This window comes from Phocoena phocoena, chromosome 9 (genome assembly GCF_963924675.1).
Source record: "Phocoena phocoena chromosome 9, mPhoPho1.1, whole genome shotgun sequence".
NCBI classification, from domain to species: Eukaryota; Metazoa; Chordata; class Mammalia; order Artiodactyla; family Phocoenidae; genus Phocoena; species Phocoena phocoena.
In genome coordinates, this window is record NC_089227.1 from 104,554,171 (window position 1) to 104,576,832 (window position 22,662).

General features: G+C 37.3%; 1 protein-coding gene across 1 annotated transcript in view; it reads right to left on the reverse strand.

Moving 5' to 3' along the window:
* LMBR1 (limb development membrane protein 1) overlaps nt 1-22,662 on the reverse strand; it is a 135,906-nt gene that overhangs the window by 73,718 nt on the left and 39,526 nt on the right. The window contains exon 7 of the mRNA XM_065883484.1: nt 13,294-13,397. Coding sequence (XP_065739556.1) covers nt 13,294-13,397 — 104 coding nt within the window. The remainder of the gene's footprint in view (nt 1-13,293; nt 13,398-22,662) is intronic.

Consider the following 22,662-nt stretch of genomic DNA (forward strand, 5'->3'; position numbering starts at 1 on the left):
CTTAGCATAATGCTCTCAAGGTTCATCCATGTTGTAGCATGTGAGAATGTCCTTCCTTGTTAAGGCTAAATAATATTCTACTGTATGCACATGCCACAATTTGTTTATCTGTTAATCCACTGATGGATACTTGGGTTGTTTCCACCTTTGGCTATTGAAAATAATCCTGTCATGAAAATGGGTGTGTAAATATCTGTGGAGTCCTTCCTTTAATTCTTTTGTGTACACACCCAGAAGTGGAATATCTGGATCATGTGGTAATTATATTTTCAATTTTTTGAGGAACCACTATACTGTTTTCCACAGTGGTCGCACCATTTTATATTCTGCCCAACAGTGTACAAGAGTTCCAATTTCTCAATATCCTCACCAATACTTGTTATTTTCTAGCAGCCATTCTAATGGGGGTGGAGAAGTATCTTCCTGTGGTTTTGATTTGCATTTCCCTAATGCCTAGTGACACTAGGGTCTTTTCATGTGCTTACTGGTCATTTGTATATCTTCTTCAAAGCAATGTCTATTCAAGTCCTTTGTTCCTTTTCTAATATTTGATAGAGTAAGTTCCATCACCATGTTCTTCAAAATTGCTTTGGCTATTCTTGGCTCTCTGCTCTCCCAAAGAATTTTACTATCTCCTTGTTGCATGCCATAAGATAACCTCTTAAAAATTTTATTAGAATTGCACTGACTCTAAAAAATAATTTGAGAACTGGTATTTTTATCATATAAAGAAATTCATAAACATAGAATATCTATCCAATTGTCTAGGTCTTCTTAACATCTTTCAATAAGATTTTTTCTTTCCATATATTATTTCAATAAGGTTTTAAAAATCATTTGCTGGGTTTATTTCAACATACCTTAGTTGTCTTGCTATCATAAAAGGTATTTTTAATTAGATTTTGTTTGTTGCTGTTATTTATTGATTTTCCTATACTAATCCTATATCCAGCTTCCTTGCTAAATTTTCTTATTGGAATTACCTTTAGATTCTATAGGATTTTTCAAAAGACAGTATCATCTGTTAATCGTGACTATTTTGTTTGTTCCTTTCAACTTTTCCTTTTCTTGTCTAACTGTACCGGTAAAGAACTCTACTATAGTGTTGTCTATTGTTAGAAATAAATGTACTCAAGATGGCATCCCCATTTTAAAGTAAATACTTCTAACATTTTACTGGTAAGAACAATGTCAGTTGCAGTCTTAGAGTAGATATCCATTATCAGGTTAAGCAAGTTCCCTTTAGTTCTTAGTTTGCTTTTTAATCATGAATGGTTACTGATTTCATGGATGTGTTCTGTGTCTCTTCTGAGGTGTTCACTTGATTCTTTTCTCTCACTTACTCTGCTAATATGAATTACAGTCATAGATTTTCTAGTGTTAAACCAACCTTGAGAGCTGAAATAATTTTTTTGGATGATGATCTTTTGTGTTGGACTCAGCTTAATATTTTCTGATTCACAAGTATTCATGAAAAGGAATGGCATATAATGTTCCTTTCTCATATCAATACTGTCTGCTTTCAGCATCAAGATTCCACTAATTCCATAAAATACAACTGTGAGTGTTCCATCTTCAAATCTCCAGACAAATTTGTTGAAACTATAGTTATCTGTTCTTTAACGTCTGCTAGAAATATCCTGGAAACTGTCTAGACTTGATTTTTATCAGAATGACTCAATAGAACTTTCATTTCTGGCAATATTGAGGACAAGATATCCTTAATTCCCTCTGCCAAGAAAAGTCTAAAATGCTAGATCAAATATTTTCAAATCTCTCTGAAATCTTTTCTTTGTCTACTAACTCTGAGTAGTGCATCGAATTTGGTCCCTCTCACGATACTGACTTTCCCCAGATGTCTGGTCATCTCCTGAGTCCCCGCTCATCTTTATATACACAAGAGTTTTTGTCCTGCTTCTCTCTTTAATCATCTCCTGCCTCTGGTGACAGTGAATCTAGAGAAGCAGGCTCCAGTTCTGGGTGAGGTGTCTCGGTAGCTTGTGCCCTGGTGGGCCCTTGAAAGTTTACCGACTCTCAACTTCCAGGACCCATGTGCTCTGCTTTAGCCCACAGCAAGTGTTACTGCTGCTTGCTGATGGCAGCTCCTCTCTGAGCACCCTGGTCCCTTCCTGTTCTTCACGTCCTTTAGCACATGATTTTAATTTCTGATAAAACCAGGTCAAAGGAGAATTTGAAGAACACATATACATAGATAACCAGAAATATTAAAATCAATTTGCTAATAGATGCAAAATGGGATAACATCCTGTGGGACAATAAAATGAAATGTTTGGAACTATCCTTTGCATGGGGAAGAAATCAATTACATCTCTATCAGACAAATTACTTTGCACTGCTCTCAGTTTCCTACAAGTTAACTCTAACCCTAAGGAGGTGTAATATAGCCAAGTCAACAGAAAATCAGCCAAAGGTGCACACCCCTATAGGACCAGAAAATCCCCAGAATCCACTAGACAATGGCTAGAAATCCAATGACAGAACACCCAGGATCTTCTTTGCCCATTTCCAAGTCTTGGACAATTTTTCATAGCACTAGAAAATTTATGTACACAAAATAAATTATTAAAGTAAGAAGGACATAAAAAATATATATACACTAATTATAATTACACAATGATCCAAGTACAAATGTTGACAGGTAACTTGGAATGATATAAAATACAATGTAGGGTTAATTGGCTTTCCCTAAACTTGTTTAAATTATAATTAAAATATTAATGAAAAACCGACAGAAGTCAAGATACACAGGAGAATCAGCCAAAACCATCAACCTCGTGAGTATGCTTCATGCAAAGCCAAATAAGACACAGGGAAAGATCCTGGAATACACAGACACATTCAGGAAGGGCCTGTACGTTTGTAGAAATCATCTTGGAATCCTGAGAAGGAATTTCTGAACACTATATTGGAAGAGATCATCTTTAAACAACCTTAAGGCCATGAGAGGCCAAAACAGCTACAAAGCGAAAGAGGAAAGGCCAAAAGAAAAGACTGCGCCCCGCACTTGTCAACAAAATCAGAGCCAATTCAAGCAGAGACCACAAAGCCTCCCAGGTCTGGAAAAAAGAACAAAGATTGCCCCCAAATTAACAAATAACTGAATTCCAGACAAAGGGCCAGTACGGCTAACAGGTGGAGAGATAGAGGAATCAGGTACATCAGTTCAAGATGACAGATTAATAATCACATACATTTTTTTACCACAGAAAACAGGAAAAATATATAATAAATACATAAACAATCAATCAATCAATTGCACTGTCCCTAGCAGCTGCAACAGTACCTAGAATACAATAAGTGGTCAATAGGAATTAACTGAATGAATTAATTATGGTAGAAGACAAGAGTTCCATCAGCAGAGTAGCAATGTTGAGAAATCCCTAAATGATAGAAAGTACTTGGGATCAAATCTATGGAGAAATGTCCAGGGGAAGTTATAGACTAAAAAGAAAATTAAAAGAAAATAAGAAATGTAAGAAAAGAGCAGTGATTCCAGGCACTACAAGCTGTAAAAAGTCCAGAAAGATGTGTAATTATACATAAGAATTTTTAAATATGAAGAAATAATAGGTAAGAGTAATATTACTGTACACATTTCTTTAGAATAACTGAGTAACAGAAAAGTTTACTTAGATTCACTCTTTTTAATCACCTCACAAAATTAACTATAGCTAGATTAAAATATTAGATCTTTGTAAAAACTCACAGAAAAAGTAGCTAAAATAGAATAGACTACATTATTCATCCTTGGCTCTGAAGGAATAACAACACTTTCAGAACTAAACCAGTATCAAATTACTAAGAAAGAGTGTTAGATTAAAGTGGAAAAAAGCTTGGATAAAATGTAATCAGGTCTTGTTTAGGCCTGCTTATATGTTTGTTTTCAAGTCCTGAGTTTTCTCACACAATTAAGTTAACATCAGGTTGAAATGATAAAATGATACATAATACTCTGAAAAACCCTTTATGCTAATTTCTTGGTTTGGGGTATCCCAACAATACAGGTAGTAATATCGAACCCCAACTCCTGTGAGGTAGAGGCCTGTGGACTAACTCTCAGGGGAGACTTCTGCCCAGAGCTAAGGCTGACAGACGCTCCCCATCACTGTGTGTGTGTGTGTGTGTGTGTGTGTGTGTGTGTGTGTGTGTGTGTGTGTGTGTGTGTGTGTGTGTGTGTGTGTAACAAGTTTGCCCTTTGGCTGAGGACTTTCAGTGGAGCTTCAGTTCCAACTCCTAGCTTGAATGCATCCATGGTCCTGTACCACCTTGTAACTACCTCCCTGCCCTGACTAGGGCATCACTTACTCAGTTACCATTTAAGTTTTGTTGTGCCTGTTCGGTTTTGGTCCTTGGAGATTTTATGGAGGTGAGTTACAGATATAGCATTATGTAGAAAACAGTGCTAGAAGGCAGTGTGGAGGTTACTTTGTGTGGGAGTGAAACTGGAAGCAGAAAACACAGATGGACAGTGGTTTAAATAATCCAAGAAACGATGAAGCCTGAACTAAGGTAATAACAGAAAGAGGAGAGAAATCTTCTTCAGAATAAAGTATATTTGTTATATAATGCAATAAGCTCTTATCACAACATAAGGTACTTCATTAAATATCTTCTTAAAAAATCAGAAATATCATTTAATTCTAGGCATTTAAGAAGGAAGCACCTAGAGGGGTGGGATAGGGAGGGTGGGAGGGAGATGCAAGAGGGAGGAGATATGGGGATATATGTATATGTATAGCTGATTCACTTTGTTATAACGCAGAAACTAACACACCACTGTAAAGCAATTATACTCCAATAAAGATGTTAAAAAAAAGAAGGAAGCAAAAATCATTAAGAGATCAGATAAGTTTTTCTGATATTTCAAAAAGGATTTAAAAAAAATTTTAAGCCCTTCACAAGTCTGTTTAAAAACAGACTGCTTATAAAACTTAACACTCATTAATTAATGTGTAAAGAGAAACATTAATATCAAGTAATCCCAAATAAAATATGAAAGTATAAAAGTATTTAAATCCAGCGCTATAAAACAACTTAAAATTTCTTCTTTGTGTTCCAAGAAAGATAATAGGAAACGTTTCCTTTAAATTGACCATTTCACTATATTTAATTCTTTTTCTACTGTTCGGGTGTCCTTATTTTTTGTTTTTGCCTGCTCACCTTATCTTTAATAACTAAAAGAACATACATTTTATGTATTTTTTTAACAGTTCAATTGATTTAAAAGTCAATCACTCTAGAACAGTAAGAACTTGTCTTTCTAGATGAGAATTTCCTTTCCTTAACAGAAAATGTGCAAACCAATAAATTTTTAAGTAGTATAACTATTAATGACTTAAGTTTAAAGAAAAGTACATAATATACTGCAACCTAAAATATTACCTAATGTCAAAACTATCAAATAATCCCATTGCCTTTGATGTGTCTAAATACACAACTTTTATTTCTGGTACAAACGGGCCAAATAAATGGGTTGTAAAGTAATATTTCAAGTTCCAGCTATATATTGGCATACATTTCATAGAGATCAGAAGGTTAACACTGTGACATGCTGAATAAATGATTTTACAGACAAATAAATATGAGTTTAAATGCCAAATAAATAGAAGATTTTAACAATCCAAATTCTAGCCTCTTGGGTGAGCTCTCGTCCTACAGGTCTGTGGGTATGTATCATAATTGTGTAAGAAGCTCTCTAGTCAGCATTAAATCTGACATTTAATTTTACTTTCAAATAAAGTTCATTCTAACCAAGGGTAGGTAGTTTTCAACTCCCCCAAAAAAAGTTTTAGAAAGGAGACTCTAATTGATAACAATGGCTATTCCTATGAAATTGTTTTATGAATATTCAAGTATTAGAGCCAGTTTAATTAAAAATATAATTACTTTAAAATCTGATCCTGGTGATTTTATATTTCCTCCCTACCAAAACTTCTCATTTAACAAATTATGAGACATTAGTTGGTAATTTAATCATCATATAAAATAAAGTTTGAAATTCAGCTACCTATTAAATACCTTCTTTTTACAACCTATACTGTTACAAGATAAAACCATTCATATTTCAAAAAGCAAATAAACAAAGCTATGTTGACGCCACTCTAATTGCTTACATCGTTTTGCTACCACATATAAAGTTATACCACACAAATCTTCCTGATTTCATTATCAACTTGCTCACAGTTGGTACATTTAAGTCCCTAATAATAACTGCCAATTCTACTGTGTCTTGGTGCTTTACAAACAGATTTGGTGAAGTAACCCGAGGACGAGGTAAGGACTGCAGCCCATTTTCCAGATGGAGACGCTAAGAACCGTGCCTGGACTTCCAGGTCGGTAAAAGAGGAGTCAGGATTTAAATCCAGGTCTTCTGAAAGCCAGAGCTTATAGTTTTGCCACTATACAAAACTCTTTACACAAATAAAGAGACAATCTAGCCTTACAGTATAAATCTCTCCTTTTTTGATAAATGGAGAGAGAGAGTATCATACCATCACCAAGTATGCAGGAACTGAGCAATGTGCTATTTACCAATAACTGACACTGTTACTGAAGTTATAATTTAGTCGCCTCCAACAAGCAGCTGTACTGAGAAGAGTGACAAAATTAACGTCATTTCATTAACTAAATGATTTTTAACTCAAAATCCTTATGAACTCAAATAATTTTTAAATGGAATAAATGTACCCTTTTCTTCAAAATAATAATTTTCTGACATCCTATTATGTCAAGCTTCAATGTCTGAAACTGCTCCATTTACATTATTATAACCACGCCTTTTACAGTAGAGTCACAATTCCAACAGGAACCTTGCATGTAACAACACTACTAGAATCAAATGTTTTGAAAATAATCATTCTTATCTATATTGTTTCTATGGAAAAAATTAGTCCTCACAATTGGAAGAGGGTACAGGAATTCTGTTAATAAATTACGGATTTTTTTTTCTTGAAGGTGTTGGAAAATCAAATTAACACATAACAATAGTTAGTGAGATATGACTCCATTTTCTGTAATAAACACCAAGATCAAAACGAGATCCAAGGTAAATTTCCTTGAAAGGTTCCCAGCAGGAGTTTCCCTTTTTGTATGTGATTTCCTCTCACCCACAAAAAACCATGCAAATACGCGCATGTGCCACTAACACTAAGCAGCACTTCCTTAATCACTCATTCCCAACAATTTATGGATGATCAGTGGCAAGAACTAGCAAAAATAATGAAAGAATGCAATGAAAGTTCACTGAGACCGAGCTGGACTTCCTACTCATTTCTGTGTCTCTTTAAGATGGAGGCCTGATACAAATTAGCCACTGGGGGGAAAAAGTCATCTGGTCATAAAATACAGTACAAGGTCACTTTTATGTAAGTTTGCCAAAAGGGACATAAACCAGGACAATTTCAAACTGTGACACAGGACAGAAACACATTAGAGCGATGTCTGCTCCCCTCTACCATGCTGTCACGGTGCTCAGCTTTATAGGCCTTCCAAGCACCGCACCCAGCTCTTGGCTTCCACCTGGCCAGTCTAATTAATTAAGAAAGGAAGTCACCTCAGATTTTGTACTTTTTGCTTTTATTATCAAGCACTTCGTTTGAAGTTCTAGGAGTTAACCTCTTAATCCTACAGACCGTGTGCTATGCTCTGGACATCTGGGGGTGTCTGGATGGCTTAGGTAATTGGTCAGGATGTTGCTGTCACTTATGTTAAATGTTATACCATGACTTCAAACCAAAGATAGGCATTAATGTGAGGCACAATATAAAGTTGCTCCCAGAAACATCTTTGGTTCATGAAATAATCTGTCATTGAAGGGTTTTATTTACTTTCATTAAGTTGCTGAATTTTTTCCTCATGATGTTTTTTTCCTTATGACATCTTACTTCAAAGTAAGATGTTAAGACACAATATGAAACACACACATTCCTAACTCCCATTTAAACCCTAGCCAGAGGTTAGACTGGTTCATTACGCAATCGAAAAACACCTCTGGCATCACCCCAAATAATCTAGAGGTCCCTCTGAGGCAGAGTGACCTGCGCGTAACTGAACAGGAGCGCTGTCAGCCCCAAGACTCTCATACTCTGGTGTATGACTAAGCAACCGAGATAAAAACTGTGGAGAAAACATGTCTACCGCAAAACAAAAACAAAACCCACCAGACGCAACCTCTTCACCAGAGTTGAAACGTAAGGTGTAAGCTTGGGGTCAGCTTCAAACACACATGAACATATGTAATGCTTGCTACAATATATACGGGTGACAGCCTATGATATAAATAATCCAGATCAAATAAAAATTTAACTGCTAACAGAATTCCAAGATAAAAGGTACCTTCTTAACCAAAAAAAAAAAAAAAGAAAGAAAGAAAGAAAAAACCTTGCTTTATCAAGACCACTTACATTCTCCTACCCTTGAGATCTGTAAAGAATGGGAATAGCTAGGAGATGGTCCCAATAAAAAAGAAACATACGCCATTGTAAGGAGAGAGAAGAAAGGCGATTCAAGGCCCTTAAAAGGACATGGTCAACCCCCCCAGGCCTAAAATGTCCTGTTTGAATTAACATAGTGGTTTAATTAAAAACTAAGTAGAGAATTCTGCTTAATTTGATTTTCAATTCAAGCTCTGCATCCGCCATGGCCAGTGGCCAATTTCCGCATCTCGGCACAATATGCAAGGGACTGCTTTAAAATCGATTGCCCAGGGGAATCAATGGGAGTTTGGTGGGACCATATGCCATTTAGGGGCTCCACCAGACTTCAACATAGTAAAACAACACCAGGAAGTGGCCAAAGGAAAAAAAAAGGAAATTTAACTTAACCATATTACAAGTTTGTCCTTACTCAAATTATTGTGCTGAAATCTACCAATTAGAAGTGTTTTCTAAGCTCTCCTCAATGTTGCCTTGGAAGTAGATACGTCAAATGTAACCAATGAGCAAAGGGTTTTAAAGGGATACACACAAATACATACATGCTTGCCAGCCAGCTGTGTCAAAGATGTCAGCGACCAACCCCCTTCATCAGAGCAGCAGAGTTCCTGACTGCGATACAACCTATAGCCCTGTGGAAAGCGCTACAGATCTCACCAAACACTGTTCAGAACCTGTGCAAGTAAATACCAGAAGATCTTATATAACAGAAAGGCATAATACTGCAAGGCTCAAACATACACCTAACACATTTAGACTTAAATATACAATGCTAATAATAACCCTTGCAAATTCCATGTAACGGAAAAAGGTGAATATTGTAAAATAACATGCCATGATTACCCTGATTTTAAAGCTCTCTAAACATTTCTAATAGGGTCTACATGCACCTTCTCTTTCTCTTTTTTTTAATTTTATTGAAGTATACTTGATTTACAATGTTGTGTTCATCTCTGCTGTACAGCAAAGTGACTCAGTTATACATACATATTCTTTTTCATATTCTTTTCCATCATGGTTTATCCCAGAATATTGAATATAGTTCCCTGTAGATGCACCTTCTCTTTAGGCAGTTTTGATTCTGCTTCAGTACATGCCATTTCAAAATGGGAAAAATAATTTGGAATCTTAAGACCGCCTAAGATAAAAATACATGAATAATTAAGAGTTGACTCTATTTAGTTGCTTTCTAATGATCTATCCATATAACACTGATGTTTCCTAGAATACTTACCAGTCAAATGCATGAAGCTCTAGGATAGTGACAATAATACCTAACATTTACTGAGCTAAATCCTGGGCTAAATGCTTTACATGAATAATCACCTCTCATTTAATCCTCCAAATGAAACAGTAAGGTAACTATCGTTACTGTACCCATTTTACAGAAAGAAAACCTGAGGTTTAGATGATGTAACTAGCCCAGGCAGTCTGACACTAAAGACAAATTTTCTCACCTTAGTACCTGCAGTCTCTCTTCCATTGGCCCCTCCCTCAGCATACTAATAGGAGAATTATTCTACCTCTTCTCCTCCAAGCCACAACCCCATCTCCCTCCTTCCTTTAACAGCATTAAAGACAAAACACTTTAATTTGGTTTCTGCAACTCCCATTCATTCCCAAGCTACCAGATTCTAAGAAACGGTAACCATCCTGAGCTCTGCCTTCTCCCCCTCTTTTTAAATCCTTCACTGTGGGGACTTCCCTGGCGGTCCAGTGGTTAAGACTCTGCACTCCCAATGGGCAGGGGGCCCGGGTTCGATCCCTGGTCAGGGAACTAGATCCCGCATGCCGCAACTAAGACCCAGCACAGCCAAATAAATATATTTTTTAAAAATCCTTCGCCGTGTCTGGGAATTAACTGGATTGGTCATGTCGACTGCACCCTACAATCACTCAACACATCAGTCCCCTTTGAGACCATGAAATGTAGCTGGTGACCTTGAGGAATTCTGAGGAGGCTGACATAGTCAGAGATGTGCTTAGAAAAGGCATTCTTCTAATCATGTATAAAGAGACTAGAAGTAAACAGGTTAGAGGGAAGAACTGCTGTACAATTGTACGTGCAAAATATTTTTACTTACCTTCTTATACCCCTCCTCAAGCTGATTCTCCCCTTTGACCTTAGTCTACAAGGGGGAACAGGAGAACAGTAAATCACTGGGTTCTTGTGTCCGTTGTTTTTAATTCTAGAGATGGTGCTACTCTGCTCCAACAGATTCAGCCAAGTCCCTTTTCTAGTTGGTTAGTTCACAGGAAGGGAGGGAAATAATTTGGAGACAAAGGGGTTTGTCCATATTGCACACTGCTTTTTAAAATAATTTATTTAACTAATAACTAGATTTTTATGAAAAGCATAAACTAGGTAGCACACCTTTAATACCAAACATGAAAATATATTTAACACTGAGCTCTACCAGTTGCTTTTGTACCTGATAAGATTACACATGAGACAGAGCTAGGGAGAGGGGAGCACCGTGCATGTTTAAAGCAAACATCCACATGGCAACTTTAGTGACATATGTTGAAACGCTCCGTTTAACAGAGCCAGGTGCATGACTGATTCAGTATGGTGACATCTCTACCAAACAGTGTCTCGCATTGTGTGCTGCATGTACTCCTTTCCCTAGTGACATATGTTGAAATTCTGACGTGTATTTATCTCTAAATATGCTTAAATAAAACAGTAGATGCAAAAATTCTTTTCAAAAATCCTCTGCCAACGCCCTGTTGTCTACAGCGTAAAACCCAAACAATGTGGCAGAGGACTCAGGCCTCCAGGATCTGATCCTGACAAGGGGTCTCTCGCCATTCTCCATTCTCCAGCTAAGCATCAGCCAGCCACTCCCTCAATTCAGGCAGAATCCAGGCCTTTGCTCAAGCCTCGAATGCTCACCTGCAAGTCTCAGCTCAAGTGCAGGCTAACCCCTCCCTGAAGCTTCCCCAATTCTCCAGGCAAATCAAGACCTCCCCTCACAGCCGCTCGTTGTATAAAAGTTCATCCACCACATGCTACTTGTTTTCATCTCTGAGGTCATCCTCTCTTAATCCCTTGAAGGCAAGAACCTATCTTTTCACTTCTGTACCCAGCAAGCTCCTTTAACAGCATAGTAATTACCACTTAGTAAGTGCCTAGTAAAACTCTGTCAAATGTGTGACTATCCATCAAAAGTCTCCAAAATTCCACAGAAATTGCTTTCTCAAGCGTCTCTGATGACCTTGCTTCTTCTCCATACTCTTCCTTTTCGACCCCGCTCTGATGTCATGTTTTACATTCCACTCTCCTGAGCTCTGTCTGGGCGTCCAGGTCACACCCTCCTTGTTCTCCTACTATCTGGCGTCCCCACGCAAAGCCCTGCCTTGCGCCTTCCTCTGCCCGTGCGCTGTGGTCCTTTCTCCTCCCTCCTCGTCGGTGCCTGGCCTGTCACCTACCTGGCTGGCTTTAACTGGCTCTCCACAGTGCCGACCGGTAAAGAACGTACACACTCTGGGGAGGTTAGAAGCAAGCCCTGGGTTTTAGTCCTAGTTTTGCAATGGTACATATGTGGTTCTTAGACAATTTAATAACATTATCTTTGGATCTCCACTTCCTCCTTATAAAAGGAGGGTTTGAATTAAATCCCTTTCAGCAGCAAAACTTCCTATCATTCTTCAAGAAATTATCAACAAAGAGTTTTCTAAACTGAAACTATGCAAGTCTTTCCCATTACATGGATGACTTAAATAATTTACATACATCATTATAAAAAACAAACCTAATATATAAAAGCCAGTTTTCTAGGGGATTCCCTGGTGGCACAGTGGTTGAGAATCTGCCTGCTAATGCAGGGGACACGGGTTCGAGCCCTGGTTTGGGAGGATCCCACATGCTGCGGCACAACTAGGCCCGTGAGCCACAACTACTGAGCCTGCGCATCTGGAGCCTGTGCTCCACAACAAGAGAGGCCGCGATAGTGAGAGGCCCGCGTACCGCGATGAAGAGTGGCCCCCGCTTGCCACAACTAGAGAAAGCCCTCGCACAGAAACGAAGACCCAACACAGCAAAAATAAATTAATTAATTAACTCCTAGCCCAACACCTTCTAAAAAAAAAGCCAGTTTTCTCAATGTACGTTTGACCGCCATACCCAACCATCCATTCTGATCTCAGTACATTCACTAAATGTGAAACCAACCATCTATCACAATATGAATATGAATAACCATAACTAAAAATTAGAAAGGTACAATGTGTCTATAAACTGTAACACTAGAACTCATTTTGTCAGGTTTAAAAGTCACCCCAAAAGTACTAACTACTGAAATCTTCGCATTATATTCCAAGCTTTTATAGCAAACAGCTCCACAAGCTATAAATGGAAATGCTGTTCCCTTCACTTTAAAATGCTCTATTCAAGGACAGAGGGAGTTACTACCATTGACAAGGTCTGGATTAACTGTTTAAGATGCTCTTGCAGACTGTCCTGTTTTGCCCACTTCTCACGCTCCCACATTCACCTAATATCAGTAAGTCACGGGATCCTGGGAATAAGAAAGGAATAATAACTATTGTATCAGGTTTATTCATTCTACAAAAGAACACTCCACCAACTTTGCACATAGTATAAAATCATTCAAAGGTCAAAAGATGACTTCCTCCCTGTAGACATGTAAAATAATTCAATATGTAACATTGTTACCACTATTGTAAAAACATTATTAATATTAACAAGACATTATTATTAATTAAACTTCTTACATTCCAGTAAAATGGTTGTTTAAGCCTACTTTTTTCTAGTTCAACATGAATGATATTTATTTCTTCATTTAAGGAATTTAATTCTAAAACATGATTCACTTACCCTTTTCAGGCCAGCAAAACCTTCTGATTCCAGAAAGAAAAAGGCAAAGGGCATCAACACAAATAGACAAAGGTTGGAAAAGAGAGAAGCAAGGTTCCACAAACCTGCGAGGAGGGTAACAAGACAAAGACAATTACTGTGCTAAATTGTAATATCAGTCAAAGCTCTGTACTTTTTAATAGTAAAAATAAACAAATGACCTAAACTTAGAAATCAGAAAAATAATTACATATTTCTATAAAATTTTTATAACTTTGTAACTTGTAACTATTGGGAAAAGCCAATACAGAAACCAATAATTTTTCCTCATGCTCTAAAATAAATTCACTAAACATATGACATATGCAGAGATCCAAAGACACAGCCTCTTCAGACATATCGGCACCTGAATATTTAAATTAGAGCCAGTAGCATTTATCGAGCACTTAATAAATGCCAGATACTCTACTAAACATTTTACATGAATAATCTTGTTTAATTTAAGCCTCATAAAAACCTGAAATGTAATAATTAGCATTTATTGAGCCCTTATGTGCCAAGCACTATTCTAAGTGATTTACAGATATTATACAAACTCATTTACTCTTCACAGCAATCCCCCAAAATGACAGAGGCTGCTTATATAAAACCTGCCACGGCTGCAGAGCCTGCAAGTAGCTGCACTAATTCCTGGGATTTTTAAAAACCACTACATCATAGAAGTTTTAGTAAGCAACTCCAAGTGGTAAAGAAAATGTAAGAGGGGCAAGCAAGCTCACATCACCTTTTTCCTTTCTGGCACATTCTGCACTCATAAAATCACAATAAAAAGCAACTTAGATGATAATAAGACTAGATTTTTAAAAATACAGAACTTTAGGTATGTCACTGGGATAATATTTGGACCAACATCTCACTTCTTATAGGTAAAACACTTAACTTTAAAACTGATGGCTACAATCTTCATTAAAATTTACAAAATCAAGAATCAAAGATAAAAATTATGCTAAATATAAATTCAATGTACTACATACAATTATGATCCAATGCTTCTGAAAACAGGCAACTCATGTTCTTTCAACACCCTTATTTACAAGGCACTGTTCCACGCACTGGAGATGTAGTAACAACAGAGCACAAACCTCTGCCCTCACAGAGCTTCCTTTCCAGACACATGGAGACTACACACTGAGCTCCCAGGGAACCAAGGAAACTAGTTCTCAACTGCCTTAGTTACAAATTAACATACGTGTTTCATAACTACCCTAAATCCTTTTTGGAACAGCATGGAATACAAACAAAAAGAATGAATGCAGGGCTTCCCTGGTGGCGCCGTGGTTGAGAGTCCGCCTGCCGATGCAGGGGAGGTGGGTTTGTGCCCCAGTCCGGGAGGATCCCACATGCCGCGGAGCGGCTAGGCCCGTGAGCCATGGCCATTGAGCCTGTGCGTCCGGAGCCTGTGCTCCATGACGGGAGAGGCCACAACAGTGAGAGGCCCGCGTACCGCAAAAAATAAATAAACAAATAAAAGTAGAAAATATTCTAAAATACTTTTCAGTCTCTAAAAAAAGAATGCTAAACATCTTAACCCTTTTCTTCATTCAAAGGGGTTATAATTACAGCCAATTGTTGTATCGTGTTAATAACCAGGAAGAACACACAGGATGGTGGCCAAATGCACACACGGGACTTTCACACAGACCTGGGTTCGAGCCCCGTCTGCACTTCCATGTGACAACACTTCTAAGCCACAGGTTCTTCATCTATACAATGAGGCTGAGGATCATGTCTGTAGGTGGTGCTGAGAATTCAGTGAAATAATACATAAACAACCATCATCACGCCTGTCACAAAATAAGCACTTAATGACTTTTTGCTTTTAATAACAGTAACACCTCCAGAGGCTACCAACACACAGTGCTAATTAGCCCCTGTACCAAAGTACCATACTTTCTGAGAACCCATGTTCACTTTGCAGAAAATCACGACACATATAAAAAGTAAAAATATTAGTTTCTAAAATATTTGTTGAGTTATATAATTGATATAAACTACAAATTGTACAGTTTCATAAAATGTGGCAGTTATGTCACCATAACCAACATAATATATCCATCACCCCCAAGTTTCCTCACACCATTTTATAACCAGCGTCTCCTGCCACTCCCTATCCCACCCCATTCTCCATCAGCCAGATTCTACACTTTATAAAAGACTGTATTTCCTAAAATTTTCTATAAATGGTAAGTGTAATATGTACTCCTGTTTTTGTCTGGCTTCTGTCACCTAGCACAATTCTTCTGAGATTTTTCAACACTGTGGCAGTATCAGTAGTCTATCCCTTTCTATCAGATTGAATCCAGTTACTGCACTGCATCCATCCATAGGCAAACTGCTATCTGGGTTGTGGCTCTCACAACTAAAGTTGTTATAAACACTCACATGAGTCTTCGTATGGACACAGGCTTTTGTGTCGTTGGGGTAAATATGTGGGCATGCAATGTCTGGGTCATATAGTAGGTGTACGTTTAACATTTTAAGAAACCGCCAAAATGTTTTCCAAAGTGGGTGTATAATTTCACATTCCTACCAGCAGAATTCAAATCTCAGCCACATTTTGACAAAAAATGGTACAGGCAGTCTCTTCAGTTTCAGCCATTCTAATAGGTGTACAGTGGTATTTCATTACTGCTTTAATTTGCACTTCCCCAATGAATAATGACGTGAACATCTTCTCATGAACTTATGTGCCATCCATTTACACCTTTGCTAAAATGTCTCTTCAAATCTGTTGCCCATTGTTTCACTGGGTTGTCTGTTTACTTACTGAGTATACTTTATATACTCTAAATACAAGTCTTTTATCAGGCATATGATTTACAGATATTTTCTCCTACTTTGTGAATTGTTTATTCATCCTCTTAACAGTATCTTTCAAAGAACAAAAATTTCTTAATGTTGACGAAGTCCAAGTTATCAATGTTTTCTTTACGGATCATGCTTTAGCTATCTTACCCAAGAAATTATGGTCTAGTCCAGTGTCAAAGACTTTCTCCTACATTTCCTTTTTACAAGTGTTACAGTTTTAGGATTTACATTTAGATCTACGATTCTTTCAAATTACTTTCTGTATATGGAGCCAGATATGGATTTAAGTTCATTTTTTACCTACGATTATCCAATTGCTCCAGTACCATTTGTTGAAAATAGCCTTTTCCGCCAAATAGCCGTTGCACCTTTGTTAAAAATAAACTTACAATATGTTTGGATATATTCCTGGACTCTCTATTCTGTTGAGTTTCTCTATCTTCCTGCTAATGCATACAGCACAGTATCGATTACTATGGCCTTAAAATAATCTTTGAGTTGGGTAGTCAGTCCTCCAATTTTGTTCTCTTTCAAAGTTGTTTTGGCTAATATAAGTCGTTTGAATTCCCATCTAAAATCTTAGATCAGCTTTTCAATTTCTACAAAAAACTCATCCTGGTATTTTGACTAAGATTGTGTTGAATCTATAGATCAATTTGGGGAGAACTAACATCTCTACAGGACTGTCTTCTAATCGATGAACACGGCACTTCTCTCCATTTATCACGGTATGCTTTAATCTTCCTCAGCAGTTTCCTAGTTTACAGTATACAGGTCTCGCACATCCTTAAGCGTTTCATATCTTTGATTCTACTGTGTATAAACGGCACTGGTTTTTATATCAATTTCCAGTTATCCATTGCTAGCATACAGAAATGCAATGGAGTTTTATATACTGATCTTGTATCTTTGCAACCTTGCAAAATTCACTTATTAGTTCTAATAGCTTTCTTATAATAGATTCCATCAGAATTTCTATATAGTCATACAATCTGTTAACAGAGACAGTTTTACTTTTTCCTTTCCAATCTCAATGTCCTTTATTCTTTAAAAATCACCAGAACCATGTTGAATAGAAGTGGTAAGAGGGGATCTCAGGGAAAAAAGCATTCAGCTTTTCACTATTAAGTATGATGTTACCTGTAGGGTTTTCATAGATGCTCTTTATTAGGATGAGGGAACTCCCTTTCATGCCTAATTTGCTGAGAGATTTTATCAGGAATGGACATTGAATTTTGTCACATGCTTTTTCTGTGTATATTATGATGACCATATGAATTTTCTTTTTTAGTATGTGCATATGGTAAATTAAATTCATTGATTTTGTCAAAAGTCATGATGTATTACCCTTTTTATTTATTGTTATATTTGATTTGCTAAAATTTTGTTTAAAATTTATGCATCTATATTCATGAGGGATATTCCTCAATAGTATTCATGTATGTCTGTCTGGTTTTGGTATCAGGGTAATGCTGGCCTCAGACTTAGGAAGTATTCCCTCATTTTCAATTTTCTTAAAAAGTCTGTGTAGAATTGGCATTATTTCTTCCTTAAATAGTTGGGAGGACTGAAAATGAAGTCTTCTTAGCCTAGAGTTTTGTGAGAATGTTTGCAACATTTCCACAATGTCTGAGAGGGTTTCAGTAGTTTTTGCCTTTCAAGGAATTTTTCCATTTCTCTAAGTTCTTGAATTTATTGGCATAAAGGTGTTCATAATATGCACTATATGCTTTTAACAGCTGTAGAATCTGTAGTGATATCACATCTCTCGTTCCTGACATTGATAGCTGGGATCTTTTTTTTTCTGATCAATCTGGCTAAAGCCTTATCAATATTATTGATCCTCTCATTGATTTTCTCTACATTTTCTGTTTTTTTATTTTGTTCCTTTCTCCTCTCATCTTTTTTTATTTCCCATCCTCTTACTTTGGGATTCATTTGCTCTCCTTTTTCTAGTTTCTTATGGTGGAAGCTGTAGGAATTAATTTAAGATCTTTTTTTCTTTTCTAAAATAGGTATCTTTGTGCTATAAATTTTGGAATGTTTTATTTTCATTTTCATTGAGTTCAAAGTACTTTCAAATTTCCCTTTTGATTTCTTCTCTGACCTAAGAGTTATTGTGAAGTATGTTATTTAGATACCAAATACTTGAGGGATTTTCTAGATATGCTGCTGTCACTGATTTCCCATCTAACTTCACTGTTGTTAGACAGCATAGCTTATATGACTTAAAATACTGAGACTTGTTTCATGGCAGAGAATATGGTTTTCTTGGTAAATGTTCCCAGAGTACTTGAAAAGAATGTGTATTTCACTATTGTTGGGCTGAGTGTTCCATAAATACAAATTAGGCCAAGTTAGTTAAGTGTTAAAAAATCCTTAATTTTTTCCTGGCTACTTGTTCTATCAATTACTGAAAAGGGGATAGTGATATGTCTGAATTGTGATTTTGACTATTAATCCTTTCATTCCTGTAAGTTTTTGCTTCATGTATTTAATAGGTATTTAATAAATAGGTATGTTTTAGGTAGATAGGTAGATAATAGGTAACCTTTATTACTATGTTCTTTTGATGAATGAACCCCTTCATCATTACGAAATGATCTTTATGCCTGATAACATTCCTTACCCTTTTCTGATAATGATATACTTATACCATCTTCCTTTTCGTTAGAATTAGTATAGTAAATCTTTTTGCTCCTACTGCTGTTAACCTATGTGTGTGTTTACATTTAACGTGAGTTTCTTATAGGGAGATATACTTGGCTTTCTTTTTTATTCAATCTGATAATCTCTGCCTTTTAATTGGAATGTTTAGACCACTGATGTTTATTGATATGATCAGGCTTCAGGATATCAATTTGCTCTTTGTCTTCTACTTGCCCCATTGTTCTGTCTTCTCTTTGCCTTCTTCTTCTGTGACCCTTTGGATTAACTACTGTTATGGCTCCATTCTATTTCTTTTGTTTGCTTACTGACTGTATCTCCTCTTTGAGCTACTCTAGGGTTGTTTGGGGTTTATCATATACACCTTTAACTCATCATAATCTGCCTTCAAGAGGTACTACAAGGGCTTCCCTGGCGGCGCAGTGGTTGAGAGTCTGCCTGCCGATGCAGGGGACACGGGTTCGTGCCCCGGTCCGGGAGGATCCCACATGCCGCGGAGCGGCTGGGCCCGTGAGCCATGGCCTCTGAGCCTGCGCGTCTGGAGCCTGTGCTCCGCGACGGGAGAGGCCACAACAGTGAGAGGCCCGCGTACCGAAAAAAAAGAAAAGAAAAGAGGTGCTACAATACTTCATGTACAGCCTAAGAACCTTACAACAGTCTATTGCCATTTCTTTCCCCCTGCCCTTGCATTATTGTCATGCGCTTTTACTTGCACATTATAAAACTCACAATTTACTGTTACTATTTTTTATTTAAAGAGCCAATTCTCTTTTAATAAGATTTATATGATATAGAAATACTCTTTTATATTTACCCTCAAATTCACCACTTCTAGTGATCCTCGTTCTGTTTCACATATCCAGATTTCTATCTTCTACCAATTTGCCTCTGCCTAAAGGATGTCCCTTATTTTTGGTAGTATAGGTCTGTGGTGATGAACTTTCACCTTTTGTATATCTGACACTGTCTTTATTTTGACTTTGTTTTGGAAAAATATTTTCACTGGATATAGAACTAGGTTGGTGGGGCTTTCTTTTTTTGGTACTTTAAAGATGTTGCTACCCTGCCATCTGGCTTGCATTTATTTCCCACAAGCAATATGCTGGCATTCGCATCATGGCTCTTCTGTACTTTATGTCTTTTTCTCTGAATGCTTTTACGATTTCGCCGTATCACTGGTTTTGACCAATCTGATGATGTATCTTGGCAGGTCTCCTGTCACTAGGGTTAGTTGAGCTTCTTGGATAAGAGGGTTTACAGTTTTCATCTAATCTTGAAATATTTCTGCCATCCGTTTTTCAAATACTTTTCTTAACCCTCTGTCTTTTAGGAACATCAGTTATATCACTGATGCCCTGGTCAGTTTTTCAGTCATTTTTTTGTTTCTTTTTTAGACTGTTTTCTATTGCTATGCCTCAGAGTTCACTAATCTCTTCTGCAAAAATATCTAATTTGCTTTTATCCCATCCAATATATTTTCATGTCAGGTATTACAGGTTTCATCTCTAGAAGTTTATTTGGTTCTTTTTTTACATCTTTTATGTCTCAATATGTTCAGTTATGTTCAGTCTTTCCTCCAGCTTCTGGAACATACGAAATACTTACAAGAAATGTTTCAATGCTCTTGTCTACTGATTCTGAATCTGCGGCAACTGTAAGTTTTGACTGATTGTTCTCTTCATTATGGGCTGTATTTTCCTGCTTTGTACTCAGCTGGTCTCATGGTAGGCAGAGTGAACCCCCAAAGATATCCATGCCTTAATCCCTGGAATTGTTATACAGTATATTAGTGAATATGTTACAAGGTATATTAGTTTTCTGGGGCTTCTGTAACAAAGTACCACAAACTGGGTGCCTTCAAACAACAGAAAGTTATTCTCTCACAGTTGTGGAGGCTAGAAGTCCAAAATCAAGGTGCCAGCAGGACCATACTCCTTCTGGAGGTTCTAGGGAAGAATCCTTCCTTAGAGGTGGCTGCCTGTAACATGTGGCATTCCTGGGCTTGTAGATTCATCACTCCAATCTCTGTCTTTGTTCACATTGCTCCCCTGTGTACGTCTCTGTTTTATCTTCTTATGAGGATACTAGTTATTGGACTAGGGCCCACCCTAATCCATTATGACCTTATTTTACTAATTATATCAGCAAAGATATTATTTCCAAATAAGGTTACGTTCTGAGGTTCTAAATGGACACAAATTTGGGGAAAACACTTTTCAACCCAACATACATGGCAAAAAAGGATGCTGCAGATACAATTAAGGCTATGGACCTTAATAAAGAGAGAGGGGGAAACCATCTTGGATTAGCCAGGTGGGTACAACCTAACGAAAGGAGCCCTTAAAAGCAGAGACTTTTCTCTAAGAGGAGTCAGAGATGCAGCAGAAGGGTAAGACAGGGAGGAACTTGACACAACTTTGCTGGAGGGGGCATCACATGGAAAACCTGAGAAAAGAGGCAGACAGCCTATAGGGCGAAGATTGGCACCTGACTAACAGCTAGCAAGGAAATGGGGGCCTCAGCCTTACAACCACAAAGAACCAAATTCAGCCAACAACCTGAATGAACTTCGAAGCAAATTCTTCCCCAGAGCCTCCAATAAAGAAAACAAATCTGTGAAAACCTTAATTTCAGCCCATGAGACCCTAAGCTGAGGGCCTTTTGTTTGTTTGCCAAAAAGAGAACATCAGTTTCATAAGATTTTACTAAGGGAAATGTTTAAACTGAGAATATGACAGCCCATTAATTCTACCCATCTGTGTAAACCAAAATGCTCAGTTGAGCTTCTGACCAGTTTGTAAGACACTTAAACAGAACTAACACTTCTACATTTGTTTATATTTTTGTGTACATGCACACCCAAGCCTTACGATACCAAAACATCTTTCAAATACAGAAAGGTTTTAACAAATCCAACTTCAATAAGATATTAAATGTATTAGTGCACAAGGGATTCACACTGTGAAGATGTGGCAGCAGATGTCTAAGCGAGGGGCACTTTATGTCTGATCAGCCTGGGTTTGCAACTATCAGCTATACGTGACCTGGAAAAGGGACTTCAACTCTGTCATCCTGTTTCCTCATGTATAAAATGGGCTATAACATAACTCATAGATCATGTGTGAACACAAGAGAAATAACATACCAAAATGTTAAATTAATGTCAGTGCCTCTCCCCACCCTGTCTCAACATCATGCAAATGGTCCAAAACCCTGTAAAACTCCAATGCACATCAGTAATCAGACCAGATAGACAAAAAAGTGATATGAGTTACAGCTAAAATTAGGTCTCAGCCCTTTCCTTAAAGAATGATTCTCATTAATTACACCAAAAAAAACTTACATAACAACAATCTGTATACTTATATGACATGAAAAATATATGAGAACAACAATGACAAAAAATAGGCACAGAAAATAAATTGCAAAGAAATATACCAAATGATTAACACTGTGAAAGTAGTGGAATTACGGATGATTTTTTCTTCCCACTGGCCTACATATTCTAAGTTTTCTATAAGGAGCACATAAAGACACAAATTTAAACTCCTTTGTGAAACTCAAAATCCTTCACCTCACTATGTCATATAACGTCCCCACAAAATGCCTAAGAAAAGGCAGAGAACGGCAAAGCTTAATTGAGGTGGAGATGCTAGCTGGGCCCCTCATCAGCCACAGACCTCAGCCTATTTATTTTCTAGCCGCATTAAGCACAATTCATATTCTAGCCTCTGCAAAATCACAAATTATCGCCATCGCGTGGCAGGGGGCTTCAAACATTGCTCTCAAATAGTTGCAACCATGAATACGAACCCCTGAATGCTTCATTATAATTTTATAATTGGAGGAAAAAAA